This window comes from Panicum virgatum, chromosome 9K, assembly GCF_016808335.1.
Source record: "Panicum virgatum strain AP13 chromosome 9K, P.virgatum_v5, whole genome shotgun sequence".
In the NCBI taxonomy this organism is placed as follows: Eukaryota; Viridiplantae; Streptophyta; class Magnoliopsida; order Poales; family Poaceae; genus Panicum; species Panicum virgatum.
The window spans coordinates 68,640,982-68,666,751 of record NC_053144.1 but is presented as its reverse complement, the minus strand read 5'-3'; the positions used below and the strand labels follow the sequence as shown (position 1 = coordinate 68,666,751).

At 49.3% G+C, this 25,770-nt stretch overlaps 1 protein-coding gene across 1 annotated transcript; it reads right to left on the bottom strand.

Moving 5' to 3' along the window:
• Positions 1-34: 34 nt before the first annotated feature.
• On the bottom strand, positions 35-2,396 carry LOC120647404 (cytochrome P450 78A9-like). Its single transcript, XM_039924181.1, has 2 exons — positions 1,357-2,396; positions 35-913 (listed from the first exon to the last, which is right to left on the bottom strand). Exons 1-2 carry the CDS (start codon positions 2,368-2,370, stop codon positions 296-298), a joined length of 1,632 nt encoding a protein of 543 aa, XP_039780115.1. The 5' UTR covers positions 2,371-2,396; the 3' UTR covers positions 35-295.
• Positions 2,397-25,770: the final 23,374 nt, after the last annotated feature.

The window sequence follows — 25,770 nt, the reverse complement described above, 5'->3', positions numbered from 1 at the left end:
GTGACAGCCGGACAGGAATACAGGCTACAGTACATGTACATGAGTGCCACACTTAACATAAACTTTGATAACTTTTGTGATTTGTACATCTTGTGGAAATTCATACTCACAAGTCACACCCGATGGTACATAGGCGATTTGAAATTCTGAACCAAATACTGAGGTGAGCTGGTGCACAGTCCTTGCCAGCTGCTTATTCACAATTTACTAACGGAAAGCTTAGGGTCACGGTTACACACTCACCACACAATGGAGTCACGGTCCAACGACAACGAAGCTATCGGCAACCTTCCAGTCACACGCCGCGCCTGGGGCGTACGCGGACCTCGAGCGGCACTGCCATCTCGCAGGAGAGGCGGAGCACCTCCGACAGGTCGACGGCGTCGGACGCCGGCAGCCACTCGAACTCGTGCAGCAGCGTGGCCATCCAGGCGGTGACGGTGGTCATGGCCAGGGACTTGCCCGGGCAGCTCCTCCGGCCGGACCCGAACGGCACGAGCCGGCCGTCGGCGCCGAGCACGGACACGTCCTGGGCCTTGCCGCCGGGGAGGAACCGCTCGGGCTGGAACTCGAGCGGCGCGTCCCAGAACTCCGGGTCGCGGCTGATGGCCCACTGGTTGACCATGGCGGTGGTGCCCGCCGGGACGAGGTGGCCGTCGACGTAGGTGTCGGTTATGGCCCGGTGGCGCCACGAGAGGAGGGGGCCCGGCGGGTGAATCCGGAGAGCCTCCTTGAGCAGGGCCTGCAGGTAAGGCAGCGACGGCGCGGCGAACTCGGCGACGGGGTTGCTCCGGCCGACGACCTCGTCGAGCTCGCGGTGCGCTTTGGCTTGGACGTTGCGGTGGAGGACGAGGCGGGCCAGGGTCCACTCCATGAGCACGGCCATGGCATCAGTTCCTCTGAAGATCATCTCCTGATGAATTGAAGGACAAGTAGCTACTTCATTTACTAGTTCAGTGCCGCAATCTATCTGTAACGTGCAGCCATCCGTTTAATTATGGGATTCTTTCTACATAAAGAATAGACAGGAAATAGCAAAAGTTGGAGGAATTTTTGTATGCACGATCTCTCCCTTTTTAAAAGGTTTCGCTACTCTTTCTTCAGATACGATCAGAGCAAAAGTAGTTTGCACGATTTGCCATATATTTCCTCAGCAAAACTGATTTTATATTTTTATGCATGTTGAGCCCTACTGTAATTTTTTCATCGATCAAACACGACGTTTTACTCGACGTGTATAAGTGTAGTGGCTAGGAGCCTAGGATCAGACGTTTTGTGATCATTGTGCAACCGCGTTGGCAGCGAGCTCTAGACCTCTAGTTATGTATTAGGTGCATGATCGAGTTCAATTCTTACCCAAAGCACAGCGGCGATGTCCTCGTCAGCGAGCCTCTCGCTCTCCTGCAGGGAGAGCAAGATGTCAACAAAGTCACGCGCCTCTTCTCCGGCGATCGGCTTGGCACGGTGCTCCTGGATGATGCCGTGCACGAAGCGGTTCACCCGCGGCATGAGCTCCGCGCACCGCGCACCCACCCCCTGCGGGTCGAGCGCGGCGAGCCCCGGGAAGTAGTCGCACCAGTTCTCCTTGCCCAGGAGCTCGTACCCCTCGTGCACCATCTCGAGCAGCTCCTCCACCTCCTTCCCGGACGCCGGCGCCGCGCGCGACACGTCGTACTCCTTGCCGAACACGAACCGCATGATGTAGTAGAGCGACGCCCGCCGGAGGTGGCCGCGCACCTGGACGGCGCCCGAGCCGGCGGCGGCGCCGCGCAGCGCCGTGACGATCCCCTCTCCGACGCCGGCGCGGTACGGCGCCAAGGCCTCGACCTGTCTGGGGCCGAACAGGTGCCCCGCGGCGATGCGCCGGAGCGCGCGCCAGTACGGGCCGTGCTCGGCGAAGCCGATGGAGCGGTGGAACATGAGGCCGTAGGCGGCGTGGTTGAGCGGGCGGGCGGCGAACGCCGGGCTGTCGAGGATCTCCTTGGCCACGTCCGGGTGGGACGTGACGACGGCGCGGACGGGGCCGAGCGAGAGCGCCATGAGCCTCTTGGCCCCCGGGCGGCGCGACGCCTGGTCGGCCAGCGAGCAGTGCGCCAGCCCGGACATGATGCCGAGGCTGCCGACGACCGGGAGCCCTCTCGGCCCCGGGATCGTCGACGGCTTCCCCCTTGCCCTCCAGTATTTGCCCCACGCAGGGCCACCTGGGTGAGCCCAGTAGAGCAGGGACGCGCCTGCCCATGCAAGGCATGCCAAGACGGCGAGGTAAGCGAAGCTAGTGGCTATGGTGGCAATGTTCTCGTGTTGCTCGACGGAGATGGCCGGGATCAGGGTCATGGGAAGCACCCACCAGCTCTCAACTGAGCTCTCCATTGTTCTGGACTCGTAGCTGCTGCGCTGCGTTGTGTGATGATCAGAGCTGCAGCACGGGGGGCGGTATTTATAGGAGTTCAGATTCGCGTGGTCCTTGTAAAGATGACTCAATCATTGGCAACAAAAGATTTGAAAATGCACTGCTGGGACCCTGTTTTATTCTTCTTTTCTTTTTTCCTCATGCAATTCTCTTTTCTTTTTTTCTGAAATAAAAGAAAATTTAAAAACCTACTAGGATAAATTTGCTTAAACAAGGCACAAACCACAACAATTATTGAATACAAGTCGACAGCCAGTCTCGTTTAACTTCTCTACAGAAACTTCACTAGCAGTTTACGAGAACGGCGGAAAAGAAAAGCTAAATATACACCGTTGCTCTCTAAACTTATTCTATGTGTCATACAGGTCCCGAATTATTTAATTTGCAGATCTTTATTCATTGACATTTCTGCTTGGGACCTGTGCAACTAAATTTACCATTCATATCACGGATGAGTCTCACATGAAGACCAATGTAAAAAAAAGGGGTGGGGGGTAAAAAAATCTGATTAGGACCCACACACTTGTCATCTCCTAACATCTTCCTCCCTACTCTCTTTTCACGAATATTAGGGTGAGATCTAGCATATACTTCATACTGCTAATAGTGGTATTTGGTTCTTGAATGTTGACCATCAGACAAATCTGAGGACCGCCCGGTGCATTTTAAATTTTACTTAAAAAAGGTATGCATGAGTTGGTACATCGGAACAAAATGATCGAGTTGGGCGCATCTCATGTTACATGCCATTGGTTGAACATGTGCCAATACAAACATACGGTCCCTTTTCCACAACAAATCGATGGCATCACAAGATGTAGACGGTCAGTCGGCGTACCCGGAGTAGGTATGCAGCTGAAACTAGTATATACAGAAAGATACAATCTCTGCATCGACCAAATGCATGATTGCACTGGGAACTCATTCAGGCTCCTGAAACATGAGAAGGTAGTAAAAGATAGAGATCAGCTGTACCCAATCCATTAGGTGAACAGCTGATGATGATTCATATTCAAAAGACGGCTTGCTTTCAGCGACCCGCGCCGTTGGTGCAAACGTTCTTTTCCCAGGACAAGAGCCACGCCGAAACACACCTGTGCAGCGCGCGGACGCATGCGCAGGAAGCTCGCAAGCAAACACAAGACAATCGCGAAGAAATCAGGGGAGCCCGGCCGGATCGCTGTGCGCTGTTGTTGGGGGAGATCGATCGGTCGAGCCTGAAGGCGGCCATTTATCGCCTTTTGGGTTGGGTGCAGACATCGTTTTCCTTTGCAGATTGCAGGGCAGACATCATCTGAATGAATGCTGAAAGGAACGACCTGCAAGTCCACCACTGTTGCCTAACTCCTTCGGACGCACGCGGGGACAGCCAGGCCCGACGTGTCGACCCGCCGGACGCCCGCGCCATCACCACCACAGTCCACCACTTGGACAGCAGCAGTTTTGTTGCCGCGACAAGGCAGCAGGCAGTCGCCGGAATTCTGGCTCCAGATGCAAGCTCTCCTCATCAGCTGTTCCATGGCGAGAGCAATGGCTGCCGAATGCGGACTAGCTGCCCAAGTCCGGCAAGTCAATACGGGAGCGCATGCTTTTGTGCAGACAAATCGGCCGAACCGGCCGGGGAGGTCGCCGACTCGCCATGGTCGAGCTCCGATTAGCCGCCGGTTGCGGCTGAGTTGGCCGGCGTCGCCACCAAATAAAATCCCACCACGGCTCGCACGGGGGGAAGAAAACAAGTGTTTTTTTTGGCGATCCGCCTTTCAGTTTGGGAAATTAAACACCAGAGTCCACGGGGAAGATGGCGGCTTTATGCACGCGCCCGGACGAGCGGCGATCTCCTCCCGGCCTAACCGGAATTCTTAATCGGACGCCCCCTCTGTGCGTGGTACGAGTTTAGCGCCGGCAAATGATTGCTAATAGTATGCTGCTGCTGCTACATTGTATATTTCATTCACAAGAAATCAAACCCTGCTTTTTGTGTATGAATAATTGTGGCCTCGAAAAGTGAAATAAAGAAAATGCTAGTAGTTTTTAGTAGTTGCGACAGCATCGATTCACATGCACAACGCACGGATTGACGACCAATAGCATCGTCGTCTCTGACCTTTCTGCAGTCTAGCTGCATGGTGAGCCTCGTAACCAAATTGCTTAGCTCAGCCTCGACGCTAGCTAGCTAGGGTTAATTCCTGCAATTTTTGCTCCCTCTCTCCATGCGGCCAAAATTCGGATGTTTGGAATCGGTTCGATCAAAGATCTGAGCACAGGGGCAAAAAAAAAAGCAAATCTGATCGAGCAGGTGCACGGCCTTGGCGAGGTGACATTTATGGCCACCCGGATCCATCCTTTGTCCGGACCGGATGCGCAACTAACTGATGATTTTGTCCGTCCTCAGCATGCAGCGAGATATCCATTTGTCAGTGGAGAACCCTAACCGCCAAAAAGCTGAAAGAAAAAAAAAGGAGACGGGCATATGATTCCGGTACACGCGACTTTTTAGATTTATATTGACTCTCTAAATCCAAAGTAAATTCTTTCGGGCGACCAAATTGTGTGTAAAATTATGGCGTGGGTAGAACCGATTCGATCTTGCAATCTTCCGTGGCCGAATCGAACTTTCCTGTTTCTGCACACTGCACGCAGAGCTATAGCAAACTCATAGCTCGCCCCCGCTTCGTGTACAAACTTTACATCATTTAAACCTAATAACTATTTAATCGCCCACTTTATACGCACAAAAGGTTGGAATCCTTTCGCTGAAATTTGAAAACTAAACCAAGCCAATGCGCAGGCGACTACTGCTCCACTGCTGTGAAAATAAGCGCGATAACACACGGCGGTGCTCCTACACATAACACCACTTACTAATCTTTATCCATTTTTTCCTAAAAAAAAAGTTGCCTTGTTACATATCTTTTGAGCTAATGATGGCGGAGAATATGGCTTTTGTTTGAGACAAATATAAATAGTACGACCTTTGGGTTGAGGGAATTTTAACTAGCCATTAGTCCCTAAGCCCCCCCTATCCAGCTATGCTTAGTGCAAGCCATCCACTTGAAAGTACAAGTTTCATCATGGCCTTGTCATTGGGTGATAGGCTCACAGCACCTATAAAATCCGTAGAGGCAATAATGCTTGGTTCAGACGGCTGAGCTTCAAGATATCTCAGGATCCAGGCTGAAAGATTCCTCTTTTGTTGTTTATGGTCGATCTCCCTCCCCTAATAAGACTATACATAGTAGACTAACGACCCAACAGATCGATCTGTTCAGCTCGTGCATATCTCTTCAGGGAAAGTTCTATAGAATTGCCCAAACTAACTGCCCTGTTGCTGTCACTGCAGTGCTACTTTGAATGCAATTATATCGACAAGAGTTCCATGTTACAAGGAGAACATAGTATGCGATCGGGGTTACGATTGTACCCAAAAGAGAGAGAAAAAATCTAATTATCTAGTGGTGTTTTGGTGCTCGTCTAGTGCTTCGAGTTAATCACTGTATCTTTTTTTCTTCTTTTGATGTATTGAAGCACTGAACAAAAGATGAAATTCAGAGGCAATACCGTGCCAGTGATTGTAAGCGAGAATAATCTCTGCTGATGGTTTACGTAGACTCACATCTAAATAATCTGGCTAGCTAGTCCCTTTGGTCAATTCAGAGGCACTACAGTCTGCACTGCATTGCTGACAAATCCCAAAGAACTAACTACTCAGCAATGCAATTGCAATCGCCAGTCAGTTTCAGGCTTTCAGCATTTGGCGCAAATAAAAGGCATCTCTAGCACAAGCAGAAATTGCACCGAAGGGTCACCTCACGCCTTCAGCCACGCAAATCCGGCGGTGGACTCGATTCAGGCGGTGGTGTCTGTGTAAGGAACGTGGCATCATTTATGTCATTTTAAGTGATTTTGATGATCGAATGACAACACAACACTTGGACTAATATGATTGTTAAGATGGCGATTCTCAGGGTTTTAGGTTCAAGTGATGACAAAGAAAAAGAAAAGATAGGCGTAGCAAGGCCCGAAGGGCTGCCCCTACGGGGGTTCCGCTACCCGGTTAGCGGACGGGAGTCGAGGGGGAGCCGCCCCTCGCGGGTCTCAGGGCGCTGCCCTGAAAGCTCTTCGGTCTGAAGCACCGGAAGAACCGACGCATGAAGCGTCGGTGTATCCGATGGTTGTCGGAAGAACCGACGCCATGGCAGAAGGGAATCAAAGCCAAGTCAGCTTATGGGCACCGGATGAACCGACGGGTCAAAAAAGGCATCGGTGCATTGGGCGTCCTATGTTCCAGAGACGATGTCAAAAGCCCAGGAGAAGATTCTTCAGCACCGGTTGAACCGGTGATGCATCGGTGCATACCATCGGTGAAATGACGTCAGCAGGAGAGAAGAAGGCTGTGAGTGACCGGTTTAACCGACGGGCAAGCATCGGTTCAACCGGTGGTCATTGTAGCAGCAGTCAGAAGTTCAACGGCTACTTCGTGTCTTAGAGTGACCGGATGAACCGACGCTACCCCTGCCAGAGGCATTGGTTTTTCCGGTGATACGTAGATTTTCTGCTAACCGTTGGAGCAACGGCTACAAGACTTGGTGGCCTATATATATGCCTCACCCCGGCCATTTGAAGATTGCTGGAGTTGCTGGACATCCCACACACACCCAAGAACATCTCCAAGCCATAAAAAAGCATCAAGATCATATCCTTAGCCCTTAGCACACTTTGAGAGTGTTGTGTAAAGATTAGCTCTTAGTGAGTGTGATTGCAAGGCCTTGAGCCTTTGTGCTGTGGTTCTCTAGTGAACCAAAACAAGAGTTTGGTGCGCCGGCACCTTGGAGTGTGAAGCTCGCCGGCAACGTCATCGACCCTCCGACTTGGTGTGGAGCGGCGACATCTTTGTGCGGGGGACGTGGAGACCCACATCCTTTGTAGAGAAGCTCCTTAGTGGAACCCGGGGCTAAGGTGACCGTGATTGTGTTCACGGAAGAGACTTGGTGGCCGAGTAGCAATACTCTTAGTGAGTGCTACAACAACGTGGATGTAGGTGTGCCTTTGTGGCTAACCGAACCACGGGATAAACACCCGCGTCAAGAGTTTGCTATCTCCTATCCCGCTCTTTAAGCTTCCACATTTCATACTAGCAATTTGTGTGTCTTTACATTCATAGAATAATTTCTTCATAGGAAAGGCTATAGGTTGCTAAACTCTTTTGGGATAGGGGTTTCACACTAGAACAACCTAGTTGCACATTTAGATAGCATGTTTTAGTTTAAGTTTTGTGCAAACTAGTTGGAGCCATAGGTCAAAGTTTTTATTAGTGCATAATTCACCCCCTCCCCCTCTTAGACTAGAGCACCCGATCGCTTTCAGTCTGATGCGAGTAATGTTCGCGTGGAAATGGTTGCTTTCTCCTTTCCTTGTCCACCACCTCTACCTCTTGAATCTCCATCTGCCCGGCCGCGGTCAAACGAATTCTCACGTTCATTCGTGCGGTCCAGCCGAACTCCCCTTTGTTCCGTAGCTTCTCCCTTGACTTGACTTCACCATTTTGTCCTTCCAACCTAGGTGAAGACTGAAGGCTCGACCTGACATCAAATTTTGCTTTGTTTTCCCTTTGAGGCGAAGACTCGATCCAGTTGCATTGACTTGCGTTTAGCATGCACCGCGCCATCAGACGGATGAACTTCTTGTTGCATTGTGGGAGGGGAACAGGGCGGGTCCGTGGTTGGCAGTGGCAACGCCATGGCGCGAGGACAATCGTTCAGACGCTGAGAGTCGCCGAGGAGAATCAACCAACAGGGGCGGATCTAGCACCGGGTCAGCCGGGGCTAGAGCCCCTCCTACCCGTGCTAGATGTATGGAGCCCCTCCTAAACCCCTCCTATGAATTTGTAGCCATTGAAGTTTGAAAGGAATAGCTATAGGTAGAAGATGGAGTGAATAACCCCCTCCTAATAATTTTTCTAGATCCGCCACTACTTGGCAGGTCACTTGGTTCTGACAGGCTAAGTTGATATGTTGATTAATTGTGCTCTCAAAGGCAAAGCACTTCAATTTTGCTCGGGATCAAGCTTACGTCCAACTTCAGGAATTACTATTATGTTTTTTTTTAGATTACAAGCGCTGCCTAGAGAGGGCCAGCACTGATATGAGTGCAAATGCCATCAGGCGGCTGTAGGAGCCAAAGTGCCAAACATGTCTACCAGACCTTTCAGACCTTTCGCCAAGAGAGTTCCTTGCTAGTCTGTGCGCTTCAAAGTTTGCCTCCCGACCTTCATGGACGAATTCAAAAGCTTGGAAGTCAGCTTTCTTTGCTTTGGGCCCTGTTTGGTTCCCTAGTAATAGTTGTACTATGAAACTTTGACCATTAATTACTAGTATTAAATAAATGCAGTTTGTAAAATTAACTCCACAACCCTGCGCTACTCCGCGAGATGAATTTAAGAGGTTTTTGACCGTACGATTAGAGGATGGCTACTGTAGCATTACTGTAGCCAATCACAGATTAATTATCGTCATTAGATTCGTTGCGCAAAGTTGTACCCATCCGTGAAAAGATTTTAAAAATAAATTTCGTTTAGTACTTCATCTATACAAAATTCTTTTTGTAGTACTAGGTGTTTTAGTGAACCAAACAGGGCCTTGATTTCCTGACGACGTGTCCATAAGTTCCCATGTCCATAAGTTCCATCGCTCCTTCCTTCGGACTCCTGTTATGGTGATTTGTTTTCTCCGAGAGGCCCAAGAAGAAAAGGATCCTAACGTCACACTGGGACTCTTGGCCCCAGAACCCCAGAAGGGCCGAGGTGCAAAACTTCTGTTTGAATTCTGCACTTTGCAATTGGGCTTACTAGTTACCATGCTATTTGGAATATCCTTGTGTGTCAATTTGTCATTCTATATTGTAGATCTGTCACGTGTTATGCACTGATGTACATGTACTCCTGTGCATGCTACACTATTGTTAATGTGTTGTACCCATCGATTGTTATCTTGATATTTTTTTTAGCAAAGTCACATCCTTATTTTCATTACCCGGAAACTACATGCACTATTTTCACTCCGATTGGTTCCTTTTTGTATAGACGGATCTCCGAATTTTTTTTAGCTTCTATGCGGATCATAAATAAAATAAAATTGGAAACAAAAATAGTTAGAGGTTTTCGGTCAAGTTCCCGTCCATCTCCCGTTCTTCACGCAAATATTAGGAGTCGCTCGGCGATTGCCCAATAACTATATTTTTGTTCTGGAACAATTTTTTATTCCCGAACAAAATTTTGTATTACTTGAACAATTAAAAAATCATTTCTAAATAAAATTTTTTTTCCCTGAAATAAATTTGACTGAATTACATATGTGGACCAATTTATTAGACTAGTTTAAGTTCAAAATATAAAATCTGGGCTAGTGTGAGCAGCCTCCCTTCTTCATCCCATAGAGAGCCCATAGTCTATGAAGGGCTGAGAGCCCAATAAAACTATTGTCTTGCGATTTTGGAGTTTTTTATTTTTATATTATTTTTTTCGATTTATCAAAAATATATGTCGTTATATTTTTTTGCAAATATGTCACCCTGCCGCCGGTTCGTTTGGCGGTAAGGAGATACCGCCGGATGCACCGGCGGTATGCCCCACCTGACAGCATTTCGCCGGATCAAATGGCGGTAGGAGGCCGGCCGATGGGCCTTGGTGGGCCGGGAACTTACCGCCAATTGAAACGGCGGTAGCTGGAGCTTACCGCCGGCTCATCTGGCGGTAAGTACCTACCGCCGGACCAACCGGCGGTAAGACCCCCCACTTAATCCCCGCCCGGCTCCGCAAGCGCCGCCGCCCAGCTCGCACCCCCGCGCCGCCGCCCGCCAAGCGCCGCCGCCCGTCCGCTCCGCCGCCCGCTCCTGCGCCCGGCCCCCGCGCGCCGGGATTTGGCCGGCCGGCGCTCCCCCGGCCGCGCGCTCGCCACCTTGCGTCGCGCGCCTACTCGTGTCAGGTATATTTTAAAATTTAGTTTTATTAATAATAATTGGTAGATTAGTATTAGAAATATTAGTGATTTAGATATAGTTTTAGGTGTAGAAATAGTTTAAATAAATATTAGTGATTTACATATAATTGTTTTTAATATAAAATCGTAGAACATGAAATCGAAAATATTAGTTTACATACGAATATAATTGAAAATATTAATGAGTTCAAACATATATATTAGTCTCATAAAAATATTATTAATTGATATTATATTACATAAAAACAGAAATTGTTGTCAGTAATAGAAATTGTAGAGAAACAATTCAGATAGATGTAAAAATAGCAGAAATATTTTTTAGCATTGATTAAATTCTAAGGACGAGTAATTATTGTCGTAAATATTGGCAGGCATGTCAGATGATTTGTATTTTCAAGTGTTTTATGGGTCAGGAGAAGTTAGATATGGTCCTGAAGGGGTAGATTTGTCAGAGTTTAGCTCGATCAAAAAAAAGTACCCCGAGCTAGAGAGAGGACTTGGATTTCAATATCCAATTGGCTATTTAAAGCTTTCGGCCTTAGTCGAGATGAACATGAGATCTCTGTCATGACAGTGGTCAGTCGAAGGGAACCAATATTTTGGGAGCTATTGCCGCTTGAAGGGACGCAAAACTGGAGGAACTATGTCAATATAATTAGTAGCCGAGGATTACCGCTTGTGTTGTTTGTTCAAGCATTCGGGAAGATTAGTTTTAGAACTGAAGCGGGTGGAGATCATGAAGGGCACGGAGATATAGTATCGGAAGAAACCGAAACGATGCATGAACCTCATGAAGAAGGTGGTGAACTCGAGATTTTAGAAGATGATAGACATGCTGCACACGAACCTCGTCAAGCAACTGGTCAGGCTGATGAAGGGGAAAACATTCCAGAGATAGTTGAAGAGTTTCAGAGGGAGGGTGAACAACAACACAATGCAATGAATGATGACTCCTCGGATGATGATGATGAGGACGATGATTATCATGTCCCACACAACTGGTCCGGGTATGATTTTTCAAAATTAAGTGTAAATGAAGGTGAAGCGGTCCCTTGGGAGTGCAGGCAAAATGAGGTATGCATCGGTTCGGTGTATGCCAACAGTGGCAATATGAAGGAAGCTATAAAATGTTGGTCGACTCTCTCTTTGCAAAGACAATTCAAAGTTGTCAAGAGCAGTCCGAGAACATATGACGTGCGTTGTGTGAGAAGTGAATGTCCTTTCAGGGTGTACGCTTCTATGGGCAAGTGGCAGGATTTCTGGGAGGTCAAAAAAATTATGGAGCACACATGCCTGCTTGAGCAATTAGAACCACAGCACCGCAACCTTAGTGCAGGTTTCATAGCTAACTATATGTACCCTTTGATCGTGGATAATCCTAGTTATGAACCTAAGTCAATCATTTGTGCTGTTGAGGAGGAGTTTAAATATAAAATTAGCTACAACAAAGCTTACAGAGCGAAACAGAAAGCGCTGCAGATGAGGTGGGGGACGTATGAAGCTTCGTATCACAATATGCCGGCATTGTTGCACACTATATGTCTTAGAAATCCTGGTAGCTACTACGACTTGAAAACGTATCCATGTGCCCAGAAGCCTGGAAAGCAGGTACTCCAACGGCAGTTCTTGGCCTTGGGCACTTGCATTGAGGCGTTTCCGCATTGCCGGCCAGTCATTTGTATAGATGGGACATTTTTGACAGGAAGGTATAAAGGCACAATCCTCACAGCTGTTGCAGCTGATGGTAACAGACAATTGTTGCCTTTGGCAATTGCCTTTGTGGAGAAAGAATCAGGGGATACATGGTATTGGTTTTTGCAAATGGTGAAGCAGATGATTATCAAAGATGTAGAGAACGTGTGTTTGATTCATGATCGGCACAAGGGTATATTACAAGCAATCGATGACATACAGAATGGTTCTACTGAGCGTAGTAGGACTGCACTTTGGCCGGACCTAAAGAGTAGGTGGTGCATGAGGCATATGGGGGCAAACTTTCATAGTCAGTTCAAGAACAAAACCCTTATGAAGCTATTCAAGCAGTTATGCAGCCAGAATCAGGAAAGAAAATTCAACTTCCTATGGAAAAAAATTGGATGAGCTAACAAAAAAGCAAACGGCGGAGTTGGCGAAGAGATCTGTCAATACAGAGGAGGACGACCAGGTCTCACTTGAAGACGTGGGCTTGGACGGTCCGAATGTTAGGCGCAAAAGGAGAAGGGCAATTAAGACATTCTCGGAGTGGATTGAGCACGAACCAAAAGAGAAATGGGCTTCACTGTTTGATGAAGGAGGTGCTAGGTACGGTTTAATGACTACGAACCTAGCCGAGGTATACAATTGGGTGCTGCGTGGTGTAAGATCATTGCCACTTGTTGGGATCGTGGAGTTCTTTTTGTATCGCACTTGCGAGTACTTTAGGGACCATTACGCTGTGGCACAGAAAGATATGGTCGATAATCGCAAAGTTTACGGATACAAGGTTACGGAGTATATGGAGGAAGCTTTCAAAAAGGCCCGTTTACATCGGGTGACTCCAGTTGGCTCTATGGAACGTCTGTACGAGGTGATGTGTAGGGACAAAGGCCGAATGGGAGCCGGCGTGAGAAGCATGTGCAGGAGTGTGTTCTCCGTCCTGATGCTTGTATTTGCTCATGTCATAAGCCAAAGCTGCTGCACCTGCCGTGCACACATGTCATTGCTGCCTGTTTTGAAGCTGGTGGACTACAACCTCGTATGTATGTCTCAAATTACTTCATGAAGGAAACTATTTTGATGACTTGGAGGCACGGGATTTATGGGTTCCGCATCCTGGGAGACTTCATAACTGATCCTGGACACAATGCAACTTACATTCTGGATCTAGATCCAGAAATATTTCAAGGGGTGGGCCGACGCAAGAAGAAACACATTAGAAATAACATGGATCGATCGGAGGCTGGTCGAGACGTCCGCCTCTGCTCGAAGTGCCATGAGACGGGTCATACGTACAAGGATTGTACGGCATTGAGTTATAGTGACCGCACAGATGGAGCGGGCCCATCAGAAGCTACTCCAAATCCGGCAACGCAGGCAACGGGTCGTCGTGGCCGCCGTCCGAACAACGATGGCCTTATGTGATCGATGACGATTGTCATCTGTGTCATTCGCTATTGAATCATGTTCGATGTTAAATTATGTAATATTAAGAACTACTACTCCCTCCATTCACTTTTGATAGCTATATTTCACCTTGACACAATGACCAAGAAAAATAACCTTACTTATCATATAATAAATGCAACACGGATTTTTTTGTTGGTCCTCCAATGCTTTAACTGGAAACTCCTCGTTACTAATGCTACTTATTGCCACATCCCATGCCAATAGCAAATATAGCTATCATTTATGAACATTTGAGTTTTTGAAATATAGCTATCAAAAATGAATGGAGGGAGTATGTCGTAAACTGATTTCGTCTTGGCGTACGAATATTTGTTGTAATGTGTGGCGCAAACGTATGTTCAACTTTGTTGCTGTAATTGGAAATTGAAGTTATATGATATGTAATTTGTTGTGCATCATTTATTAGTTTATTATGTTATGTTTTATTTAGTATTTTATTAAGTATTTGTTGTATTACTGTAACATCCCGAAAACTCACTAATTCAAATCATGCGCTAAAACTGTTTTCCTTGTCGATGAGCTCGACTCCCCCTTAAACCCTGGACCCTCGCCCCAGAATTTCTTCTGAACAACCCGACACCCGAATTCAATCCGCGTCCCATCTTTCCCCATCCAACGCGACGCGTCACGACCGGCCGCCGCGAATCTCGCCCCCTCTTTTTCCCTCTCTCCTTTTTCCTCCATCCCCTCCTGGCCGCGTACCCCACCTCCCATCGCCCGCGCGCGTGACGACGCCACGCGTGGCCGACCGCGGCCGCAGTCGCCGCTGGCGCGCACCGCCCCCCTCCTTTTTCTTTTCCCTCCCATTTTTTTCTTTTCTTTTCCTCTATTTCTTTTCCTCTTTTCTCTTTTCTTTTTCTCCGTCCTTCTCTTTTCCCTCTCTCTTCTTCCTCCCCGAGCGCGCACGGCTCGGCCGGCTCTCTGCTCCCGCGCGCGCCTCCTGCCCCGCTCGCGCACCACCGCTCCGGGCCGTGCGCCGCGCCGTGCCAAGCCGCCCTGAGCCGCGCCCCGACGCCCCTAGCTCTCCTGCCCTGCATTCACGCCCTAGCCGGCCCTCGCACGCACGCGCGCGCGTGCACCGCCGCCTGCCGCCCTCTGCTTCGCCGCAAAGGCCGCCGCCGCGCGCGAGCTCACTGTTCCGCCCGGCGCCACCCGCGCGCACGCGCTCGCACGCCCGCTCCCTTGCTCGGCCACGTGCGCGCCTGCCCCGCACCGCCGCTGCCTCTCTGCGTGCGCCTCATGGTGCCTGCCGCCAAGCTCGCCACGCCACCGCTCCGGCACAGCCACACGCGACGCGCCCTGCTGCCACTCGCCCTGTGCGTGCACGCGTCTCGGCCGCCCGCGAGCACGCGTTCCACGCGCCCCCAAGACCCGCCGCTGCCACCTCCCAGTGCCGCGCTCGCCGCCGGCCGCGCGCACACGCAGCAGCACCGCCGCCCCGCCACTCGGGCTTTGCAACGCGACGCCAAGCCTAATCACCGGGCCCCTCCACGTGCGCACCTCCCCCTGCCCTGTGCCGCTGCCGAGCCGTCGCATCGGCCCGCCCTCGCAGGCCGCGCTGCCGCATCGCGACACGGGCAAGCGGTCGGAGCGCCATTAAAGGCACCCCGCACCATTCGCCGGCCGCGACCGCCGCGTCTCACCCACCCCGCCGCTCCACTGCCTTAGCTCGGCTATAAAAGGGGCCCCGACCTCCCCGGCCAACCCCACAACCCCACCCGCCGGCCCTAGCCCCCTCTCCTAACCTGTAGCGCCGCCGCCGCAGCCATTCCCGCCCGTCGCCGCCGGCCCACGTCGCCCCGCCTCTGCGCACCATCCCAGCCCGAGGTGAGGCCGGGATCCCCTCCAGTGCGCCTCCCTTCCCCTTCCCCCTCGCTCCCGGCCGCCGCCCAAGCCCAGCGCGCTCGAATCGGGCCGCCACCGGCGAGCCGGCGCCCTTCCCCTGTTCTGCGATGGGAGGAAGGGGATGAGTGGCCATTTTGTGTTTAGGCCCTCCCTCACCTCCCATTCTATTAAAGAACCCTTTCCCTTATAACCCTTTTTTCCAAAAAGAACCCTGCCCTTTGTTCTAATTCCAAGTAAACCCTTCCACATAAAAACATAATTCCAAGTATACCCTTGACCCTTCTAGCTTAGTCCAAAGGTTTCTAGAAATTACAGTTAGGCCCCTGCCTTCTCAAGAAATAATTACCACTAGGTCCCTGATTCCTGATCTAGCCCCTGAACCCTTACAAAACCTATCATTTCATGTATCGAACGAGCTCTGATCAACCCGAAACCTTACCCAGTATCTTTTAACTTAGTTCCGGCCATGTTGTTAGGAAACCACTCAAGGATGCCACTTCTATCTCCATATTTTATGTGTTTCCGTTTCGAGCTCAACGATAGATCTTTGTATTGATTGGATGCTTGTTTGTGTGTGTTGTAGACCGCGGTGTGAACGAAGGAGAGCCCGCTAACGAGCAGTACTACGAGCGAGGGAACGAGGATCAGTTCCACGACCCCGAGCCCAAAGGACAGGACTTCCCCGAAGGCTACGAAGATGGCAAGTTCAATCCTATCCTTTGATGCATGTTTCTGTCCTAGTTTTTATAAACACAACCCAATGGCCTGCTTTATAAAACTGCATATGTTTTGCGTGCATGAAAACATGGTTGGATAGCCACCCCTTGTTTTGTGATGACCATTCCTTGACCACCTAGATTAATGACTGATTTTGCTTGGACGTTAATCGATATTAGAATGCTTAGGACTTTACTCATAATATGATTTACTTTATAAATAAAATGTGTGTGTGTGGGAGGGGATAAAATGTGGATTTTTGAAAGATGAGTATGGACGGGATGGACGGCATTTCTGTGTGAATTGCCGATTGGTGTGCTTGTGCCTGTGTGGCAGGGCAAGGAAGGGAGATATCCATCTTGTCGTGGTTAAGGACCGAGTTGGTGTGTCATCTCACCTAACTCCACTATCGTGCAAACCACTCGACCGTTGAATGGGCAACGGCGTAGCATAAATCCCACTAGTTGGTGTGATAGCCATCAGGAGGGCTGAGAGCAACGGGTGCCCAAGGAGAAGGGATATGTTCGGTGTGACTTATACCCCGGTTATACCTTAGAGTTAGGTCGATGAACCCTTGGTGGATCCCGTGATGGCTAGTCAGGCTTAGCTAAGGTGGGTAATGGCTATGTTGGGATCTACACCGACACGACGGTGTTCGAGTTGTGGTATCCTACTTGTGGGTAAAGTTGCACACCTCTGCAGAGCTAAAAACTATTCGAATAGCCATGCCCACGGTATTGGGCGAGTTACGGTGTGGTCACATGACTAGTGTTTCATTGGGATGGGCTGGTGTGAGTTGTTTTGAAATTATGTCCGGCAATTGTGCCGTGTGCTACGACGGACGGGGAGTCCGGTAGCAGTTTTAAAATTTGAACTCCGTGTTTCTACAAAAACTGATTTCAAAAAGGTTTCCTGTTAAATAAACCCCTGCATAAAATATCATTTTTCTGCAAATTAAACCGCAACCTTATCCTTGATTTACCTATGCATGTTATTCTGATATAACCCCCTCCGTGGGTGTGGTTGGACTTGCTGAGTACGTTTGTACTCACCCCATTCTTACTTTTTACAGAAGAAGACCCAGACTTCGTGCCAGACGACGTTGAGTAGGGTTATCGTTCTGCACCCAACCTTGCCTGTGGTACCGGCCCTGTCGAGATGCCTCCGCTGTCGCAATACTCTGAGCCCGTGCTAGACCCCATGTGGTTTGCGGTCTGGTGTTATGTTGTAGCTTGGTTAATTATTATCATTATCTGTATCGAGTGTCCTCCAAGGTTTGTACGGTTTTGAACCATCTGATGTAATAAATGTGGCATCAGCCTCCTGGGGCTGGTGTTTTATATCACATTTAAGTCTTCTCTTATGAGGGGACGATTCAATTACTTAATGTTATTATGCTTAATATTGTTATTTATGTTCTGAAATTTTTTCTAATAAATCTAATTATACAGGTATGGAGCACGAGGAAGGAGCCACCCCTGAGTTGCTCGATGCTCTCGTCGACAAGCGCCACTGGTCGTACATGTCTGCGGTCCGTGGCATAAGCTTAGGGACGTTTCGGGCTCGTGTGCCCATATCGACGATGCCGATATACCATCGCTGGGTTCCTAGGTACGGGTTATATTTGTCACATATTTTAATTGTTTCCGTAATCGTTTGTTCTAAATTGATGTTTCATTTTCGCGATGCAGGCTACGCGCTTCAGGTCATCTTCCGATTGCGCGACTTGTGGAGGGAGATATGGCCGACCCTGCACGTCGACCTAGGGACAGGGCTCCACGGTTTCAGTTCGACATGTCCCTCCTCGCGGCACTTCTCGACCATTGGCGTCCGGAGACGCACACATTTCACCTCCCGGTCGGTGAGATGATCACTACTCTTCAGGACGTGGCGATGCTTCTAGGCTCGCCGTGTCCTGGACGAGCCGTGGGTGCAGAGGACGTGGGACTCTCGTGGCGCGACGACCTTTTGGCTCGGTTCGCTGGGGTTCAGCGCAACGAGCTAGCGTTGCCGTACCGGCCCTTGCCTGTGAACCACGCACACGGACCGACAAAGAGGTGGCTCCTTCAGTTCAGTGTGAGTACATAAATGTTGAATCTTTCCGTACTTATATTCGTACGTATTTGCATTGACGACTCGTACCATTTTGAAGGCGGACTACATGAGGGCAAACGCAGATGACTTTACGATTGCCAGGCACTTCGAGGCCTACTTACTGTGGCTATTCGGCTGGGTCATGTTCTGCAGCTCCCAGGGTGACTCGTGCCCCAAACAGCTCATTCCTTTGGCGAGGTCGATAGCTGATGCTCCACTTCACGAGGTCCAACAGTTCAGCTGGGGTTCTGCCGTTTTGGCAGTGACTTACAGGGGTCTTTGCACGGGCGTGACGAATGTCTCAGCAGAGGAGCCCATTTTTGTTGGGTGTCCTCTACTGTTACAGCTCTGGTCGTATGAGCGCTTTCCCGTCGGTAGGCCAGAGATGGACTTCGTGTCGTACGTCCAGCTGTCCGCAGACCACGACGATGTCGACAGACCTATGATGGGTTCGTTATGGTGCCTCAGGAGGGTACATTATATCGTTTGTTTAACTTATTGTTACATGCCTTCACAACTGTACGATTTAGCGGTTAACATATTTTTTCATTATGCAGCCTTCTTGGGTCGGCGTGCAGACGAGGAAGTCGTACCACGACTTCGTGGGACAGCTTGACGCTCTTGTAGACACGGACGTGAGGTGGACTCCGTACACTGCAGCCGACATTTACGCCCGGGCACCGAGCGGTCTTTCTTCCTTATGCCTGCGAGATCACGAGTACTGGATGACGAGGAAGCCGATCCTTTACGACATCCACATCGAGGAGTACCACGTGAACAAGGTCCATCCTTACGTCGACTCTTGGGCCGCGGCCCTCGACGACGTCATTTTCGAGGATCGGCCGCATAGCGACGAGGCGTTCGCGGACTACCTACGATTGTACCCGCCGAGGACACGCACACGTGTCGTGCACGTTCCACCAGATGCTCGGATCAAGGCCGCAAGGGTGTCCGAGACGTACCCCGTAGTTCGAGACCAGAACTTCGCCATAGCGGTACGTTTCTTTGATTGATTTTGCAGTCTACAAAACTGATTGCATATGATGTTACTACTTTCTCGGTTCAGTACGATGTCATACGAGCGATTGAGTCCGAGGCTTCGTCGAGCATGGGCCAGTACCATGACATGACGCCCGCGCAGCACCAGAGCACGTTGCAAAAGATCGTCGACATGTGCAAGCGGTTTCGACGAGCCGTGACCTGTCGTGAGGATGACACCTTCCTCCCACCTCGCAGTTCGGGGCCGGTGCCTGTGCCCGGTCCATCGTCACGACGGTCTGCACCCGCGGCATAGTCAGGTCCACCGCCACCGCCACCTGACACGATGGCGACACCTTCGGGTTCTGCAGTTCGGCCCACGTACGTGCCGCGGCCGGCACATTTGTACTCGGCAGGTAAATCGTACTCTAACCTCGTGTCACTTACAATACCGTATCATGTAAAACTTTATTCATTAACTTGTACTTCTTATTCGTATAGCGCCCGGCTCGTCGTTGTTTCCGTCGATAGATCCGGACGACGCCGGATCTTCATCTCTTCGTCGTCCAATACACGATTTAGGTACGTCTAAGACGAGTTGTTAATTTGCGATAACAAGTACATACTTAATCGAACATTGATGGATGGAGGTTTGTGAATCAGAGTACCGGCAGGTGGGAGGGACAGACGATGATGAGGAGATTCAGGAGGTGGACGACATCGCGCAGATGGAGTGGGTGAACACATTCTTCTCTTCTACACCGACGCAGGAGGTCGTCGGCACTTCACAGCTGGGGGGTGCCCCACTCGCGACGCAGGACTACAGTCAGGTGGAGCAGACGCCTATTCCTGAGCAGGGTCGTCGGTCCACTCGCGAGACCATCCCACCGGATCCACTGACGTACTCGCAGCACCACACTAGGGCGGCCCAGGCTGCAGAGCGACGTGGCAGGAGAAGAGGGGGCAAGCGCGGATGCATCTAGTTTACATGTTGTAGCTTGTTAATTACTTTGTTCCATCATACTATGTTATGTAGGCCTGTGCAGACTATGATGGGATGTGTCTATTACGTACCATTATGATTAGTAGGCCGGTGCAGTGTTTCGGGCGATGGTATGTGTCCGTGCAGTGAAATTATGATGATTAGGCCGGTGCCGTGCAGTGTTCCGGGCGATGGGATGTGTCGGGGCAGTGCAATAATCACGAGTAGGTTGATGCAGTGACAGTACGACGATTAGGTTCGTGCGATAATACGCTCGATGCGATACCAGTGAGCGCTGTGCAGCGTGCAAGTGCTGAAGTCATGAGCAGTGAGACATCGTGTCGTTGTTTAAAGTGGGAGGAGTGAGCGGTGTTGAGCGTGCGAGGGTACAAGTCAAGAGCAACGAGAGGTCGTGTCCGTGTTTAAAGTGGTAGGAGTGAGCGCTGTAGATCGTGCGAGTACTGTAGGCTTTTCAGGTGCATTTACACTCCACACTCAAACACCAAAGCTCATTGTATACCCAATGTCTAGAGGTGGGTCTAGCGGGAAGAATTACTACGGTTTTGGAAAAGGAAAATGGGGAAGAAAGGGAGACCCCATAATATGGGAGGGGCCTCTTGGACCTGATTCCTTTCCGGAACCAGTGTTTGAGTTTCCGCCACAGCACAAAAGTGAATTTACCAATGAAACTCCTCTTCGACAATACGATAACCGTAGATAACCGTGGCCAAAATGCAGACATGGTGAGGATTGCTTAGTGCAGATGTGCACCTGAAAGCATCTAGGCCCCTAATTCGAGTTTTGGTAATTAATGACAACGGTTTGTGGATTAACGATTTCATTTGAGATAATGAGTATAGGTTGATCCTCGGATGAAAAAGATTTGGTTGTGAACGTATGGAGTTTTGGAGATGATGAGCAAAGCTTGGGCTCAAGGCAAAGGTATAAAATAGGGGTTTTGTGTTTTATCGGTCACAAGGTGTTTAGTGGATGAAAAGTGACCGGATTTGTTGGATAGATAGCCGTACTATCAAGAGGGGTTGTGTACTCGTGCTTGACGGGTCTTTAGTGCCATTTTGCTCAAAATATCTAGTTGTATGCATGAGGGCTAATGACGTTTTGAAAAGATTTGAAAAAGATCAAGTTTGAGAGCTAACTGCACAAGCGCGGACAGTCCGCTCCCTTGAGCGCGGACGGTCCGCAATCGTTCCAGACAGCATGTTTGGCTCTGGTAGAATTTAGGTGTGACTGGCGGACAGTCCGGCCCAGGTGGGCGGACGGTCCGCAGCTCTAACTCAAATTGTACCAGAGAGGGTGTTTTCTCTGTTTGGGCTTATGGTCTGTGCTGCGGACGGTCCGCACCTGAGGCGCGGACGGTCCGCCTACTATTTGACAGTTTGTACCAAAGACATTGTTGTCTCTGGTGGGTTTCAAGAATGAACTGCGGACGGTCCGCTCCTGAGGCACGGACGGTCCGCAGGCTGATTTCAAAGTTGTACCAGAGACGATGTTCGTCTCTGGTGATGTGGAACACTCACTGCGGACGGTCCGCACCTGGGGCGCGGACGATCCGCCAGGGCTTAACGGCTAGTTCTGACACGCATTAAATGCACTCTGACTCACTGGTTTATAACGGCAAACGGTCCGGTTTTTGAACCGCGGACGGTCCGCAACTTCGCAGAAAAGAGTGTAACGGCTAGTTTTTGAAGGGATGTCCATCAAAAATGAAGATTCAAGACTCAACCATCTACCCAAGTCCAACTCTTTGTATCAAACCACAAATGCTTCATATGATTGCCTATAAGGGGTGTTCAAGTGGTAACCCTATAAGTACAAGAGGTACAACCTCAAGTGGTAGCCATTGATCTTCACATGGCCAATTTCATGTGGTTTCGGCCTTTTTATGGTCATTGATGACAAAGGGGGAGAGAAATGAACAAAGATATACAAAGGGGGAGATGAGATGAGAGTGCAATCATGGACATGGATCAGGAGGAGCAATATTGAGGAGGATCAATATTCTTGGACAAGAGGAGCACACAAGTAGGGGGAGCAAGCTCATGAACTTGGTTGTTTGCATTTGATATGTGCATATTCATGCGCTTGCTTGCATTTTTTAAAATTTATATATGCATTGCTTGTGTGTGATGTATGCTAGTCATAGAACTTGATTGATGATTTAACAACTAGCATGCATAGATTGTAGCTAGACATTTTTTTTTACAAGTGAATCAAGAGCTTTGCTAATATTGTTGATCTCATGAGGTATCTTGAGTTTTTGATGAATGTCTAGTTACTCATTGATGCTAAGGAATGAACTCCAAGGATGCAACTCAAATTGGTATCACGCTTCAAAGGTTTATCCTATATACCTTAGCATCACTTAGTAGTGATAACAATCCCACAAATTTCATATTTATGCATGTGTGTGAGTTTAAAACCAAATCTCTTGAGCACACATGTAGGGGGAGTTATCACTACCAAGTCGGATTTTTATGGTGCTTATCCAATCTTTACAAGTGGTCTTAATGGTGGATAAGAAACATAAAATCCAAACCAAGTTAGCTATTTACACATGTGTGAAGTGCTAGCTTGGAATATCCTTAATTTCCATATCTTTGTAGAGTTGTCATCAATTACCAAAAAGGGGGAGATTGAAAGGCCCTTGTTTGGTTTTGGTAATTGAGTGACAACTTATGTGGACTAATAAGTGTTTATGTTGAGATACACAGGAGATTAGTCCACACAAAGACACTAGTATGAGCAACATGTGCCATGGAGGAGAAATGGCTAAGTGTTGATGCTATGCTCATATAGTGTGATCGAGGAGCTCATTGCATATGAGACATGACATGGAGTTATGTGACCAAAGTGGAGAAGATCAAGACAAGGCTTGGCTTGATGGACCGGTTGAAATGGAGAAGGGCAAGTCAAGGCTTTGAAGCGAGGGACCGCGAGGCGGTGAAGCTTGGGCAAGATTTGGCGCCGATGGACCGAGGCAACGGTGAAAAGCGAGCAAGGTCAAGATCGATGGACCAAAGAAGTCATGTGATGATATGGAGTGGATCATATCATTTAAGAAAGATCAAGCCAAGTGTTGACTCGTAATGATGATCAAAAGGCTTGATGGAGTTTGGTGCTTGTGAGGCATCAACATTTGGGAAGATGAAATGGAATGCGCAAGGCAAAGGTATGACTTGTAGGGCATTTCATTTCACCGGTCAAATGTTGTGTAGAGAAGTGCATGACCGGATTTAGGATAGATGGCCGTACTATCAAGAGGGGCAAACTTGTTTGCATATCGGTCATCTAGTGCCACTTGAGCGATCTAACATTGCGATGTTGCTAGGATCGAGTGGCGTGGTGAGATCAAGTGAAAATCCTTTGAAAATGATTGTGAAATGCTAACACACATGCACATGGTGTTGTTCACGTGGTGGTGTTGGCACATTTGCAAAGGAGAAAGAGTTGGAGTTGATGTTGATCAACTTTGGGAAGCAAGAAAGGTTTTTCGGTTTTCTCCGGAAATTAGGTTGTCCCTTGGATTGGAATACTGCTTTGATCCATTGTGTTTTGGATCAAGTATTCAGTTGGGTTGTGTAGCCCTCTGAATTAGCTTTCCATAGAGTCCAAGATCACCTAATTTGGACTTCGGAGCTAAGAGTTATGGCCGTTTTACCGAGGTACATTTCTGCTGGAAATAGACCTGCGGACGGTCCGCTAGACCTGCGGACGGTCCGCCCTTGAGTGGCGGACGGTCCGCCGTTATCTCGGTTGAGCTCAAACAGAACCGTTTTTGGCTCTGTGGGTGGTCCAAAATGACCTGCGGACCGTCCGGTCCATGGGGGCGGACAGTCCGCCTTTAAAAGCGGAAACGGGCGCAGAAACTTGGTTGTTCTGTCTTGGGTGCCCAAAATGACCTGCGGACCGTCCGGTCCTTGGGGGCGGACGGTCCGCCTCCTACTGAAATTTCTGGGACAGAAACACTGCGGGTTCTGTGTGTGCTAACTTTTTGAACCGCGGACAGTCCGCCCCTAGGGAGCGGACAGTCCGCCGGTAACTTCCAGATTTAGTCAGAGACGTTTGCAAATCGGTTGGCTCGAAGTTTTGAACCGCGGACAGTCCGCCCCAGGGGCGCGGACAGTCCGCGAAGGGCTCTAACGGTCGACTCTGACACATAATAATTGCAGTTCTAGCCGTTGGTTTTGAATGGCGGACGGTCCGGTTTTTGTGAGGCGGACAGTCCGCGAAAACTCTGTTTTCGTGGGATTTGAGTGTAACGGCTAGTTTTGGGCCTCCCTCTATAAATAGAGGGTGTGACCGGCCATTTGAGATGGCTTAGCACCTTGGGGACTTGGTGTCCATGTGTGAGAGTGCTTGAGAGCCCTCTACTCACTCTAACTTGATAGAAATCATCCGATCGAGTGAGAGAGCGATTCTAGTGCGATTGCTTTGAGAGATTGCATCGAGTGGCACTAGGTGATCGTGTTGCAAGCCGGTGTGCTTGTTACTCTTGGAGGTTGCCACCTCCTAGACGGCTTGGTGGCAAGAGACTCCGTTGAAGCCCGCAAGAAGTTTGTGCGGTGCTCCGGAGAAGAGTTTGTGAGGGGTATTGTGCTCACCCCGCGGGAGCCGCGAAGAGCAACTCTAGTTGAGCGAGACGTGAAGAGCAACAAGTGGTCCGGCCGGATCATGTGCTAGAGCTCGGTGTGAGCACTCCACGTGGGAGAGTGTGGCTTGAGAGTCACCACTAGCAAGAGGATCGGCGGCAACCTTGGAGCTTGTCTCAACGGGGATTAGCTTGGTGGCAACCAAGTGAACCTCGGGATAAAAATCACCGTGTCAACTTTGTCTACTCTTCTCGGTGGTTTGCATTCTCCAAATCACAAGCATTGTTTTTACATTCTTCTATATCTTGTGCTTGTGTAGTTGCTCTCTAGTGATTAGTTAGCTTGTGTAGCTTGCTAATCAACTTCTTGCTTGTGTAGCTAGAAGTAGAGATCCTAGTGTAACTAGTTAGCTTGTGTAGCTTAATTAGTTGCTCTTGTTTAGATTGTGTAGCTAAGCAAGTTGAGCACTTGGATTTGGATTGTGTATCCTTGTCCTTGAGCATCTAGTGAGCTTAGGTTTGGCTTTGTGCTTTTGCTCATTAGAATTGTTTAGGAGCTCCCCCGGTTTGTGAAGTACTAGTGCTTAGGCTTGTGTGACTTGGCATTAGAATTGTTAGGAGAGCTCTTACTAGCTTGGCACTCCATTTGCTTTGTGTAGGATCCTTTTTGGAGGTGCCTTAGAGTCATAGTTAGAGGGGTGAAGTCTTGGCTAAGCGAATAGTTTCAATTCCGCATAAGTTTCGGTTAGCCGGCGTAATTAATTTTAGAAAGGACTATTCACCCCCCCTCTAGTCCGCCATCTCGACCCTACAAGTGGTATCAGAGCCGAGGTCTCTCATTTGTGGTCCTTACCGACCCGAGAGGATGGCGACTTATGGGCTAGATGTTGAGTGTCCACACATTTTTTATGGCACACACTTTGCACTGTGGAAAAATTGGATGATATGCAATTTTAAATTTATTTGCCCTCAAATG

Coding starts and splice junctions, on each gene's coding strand:
- LOC120647404 (XM_039924181.1), bottom strand. CDS start 2,370: ATGGAGAGCTCAGTTGAGAGCTGGTGGGTGCTTCCCATGACCCTGATC. Junction 914..1,356: donor ACATCGCCGCTGTGCTTTGG/GTAAGAATTGAA, acceptor TCAATTCATCAG/GAGATGATCTTCAGAGGAAC.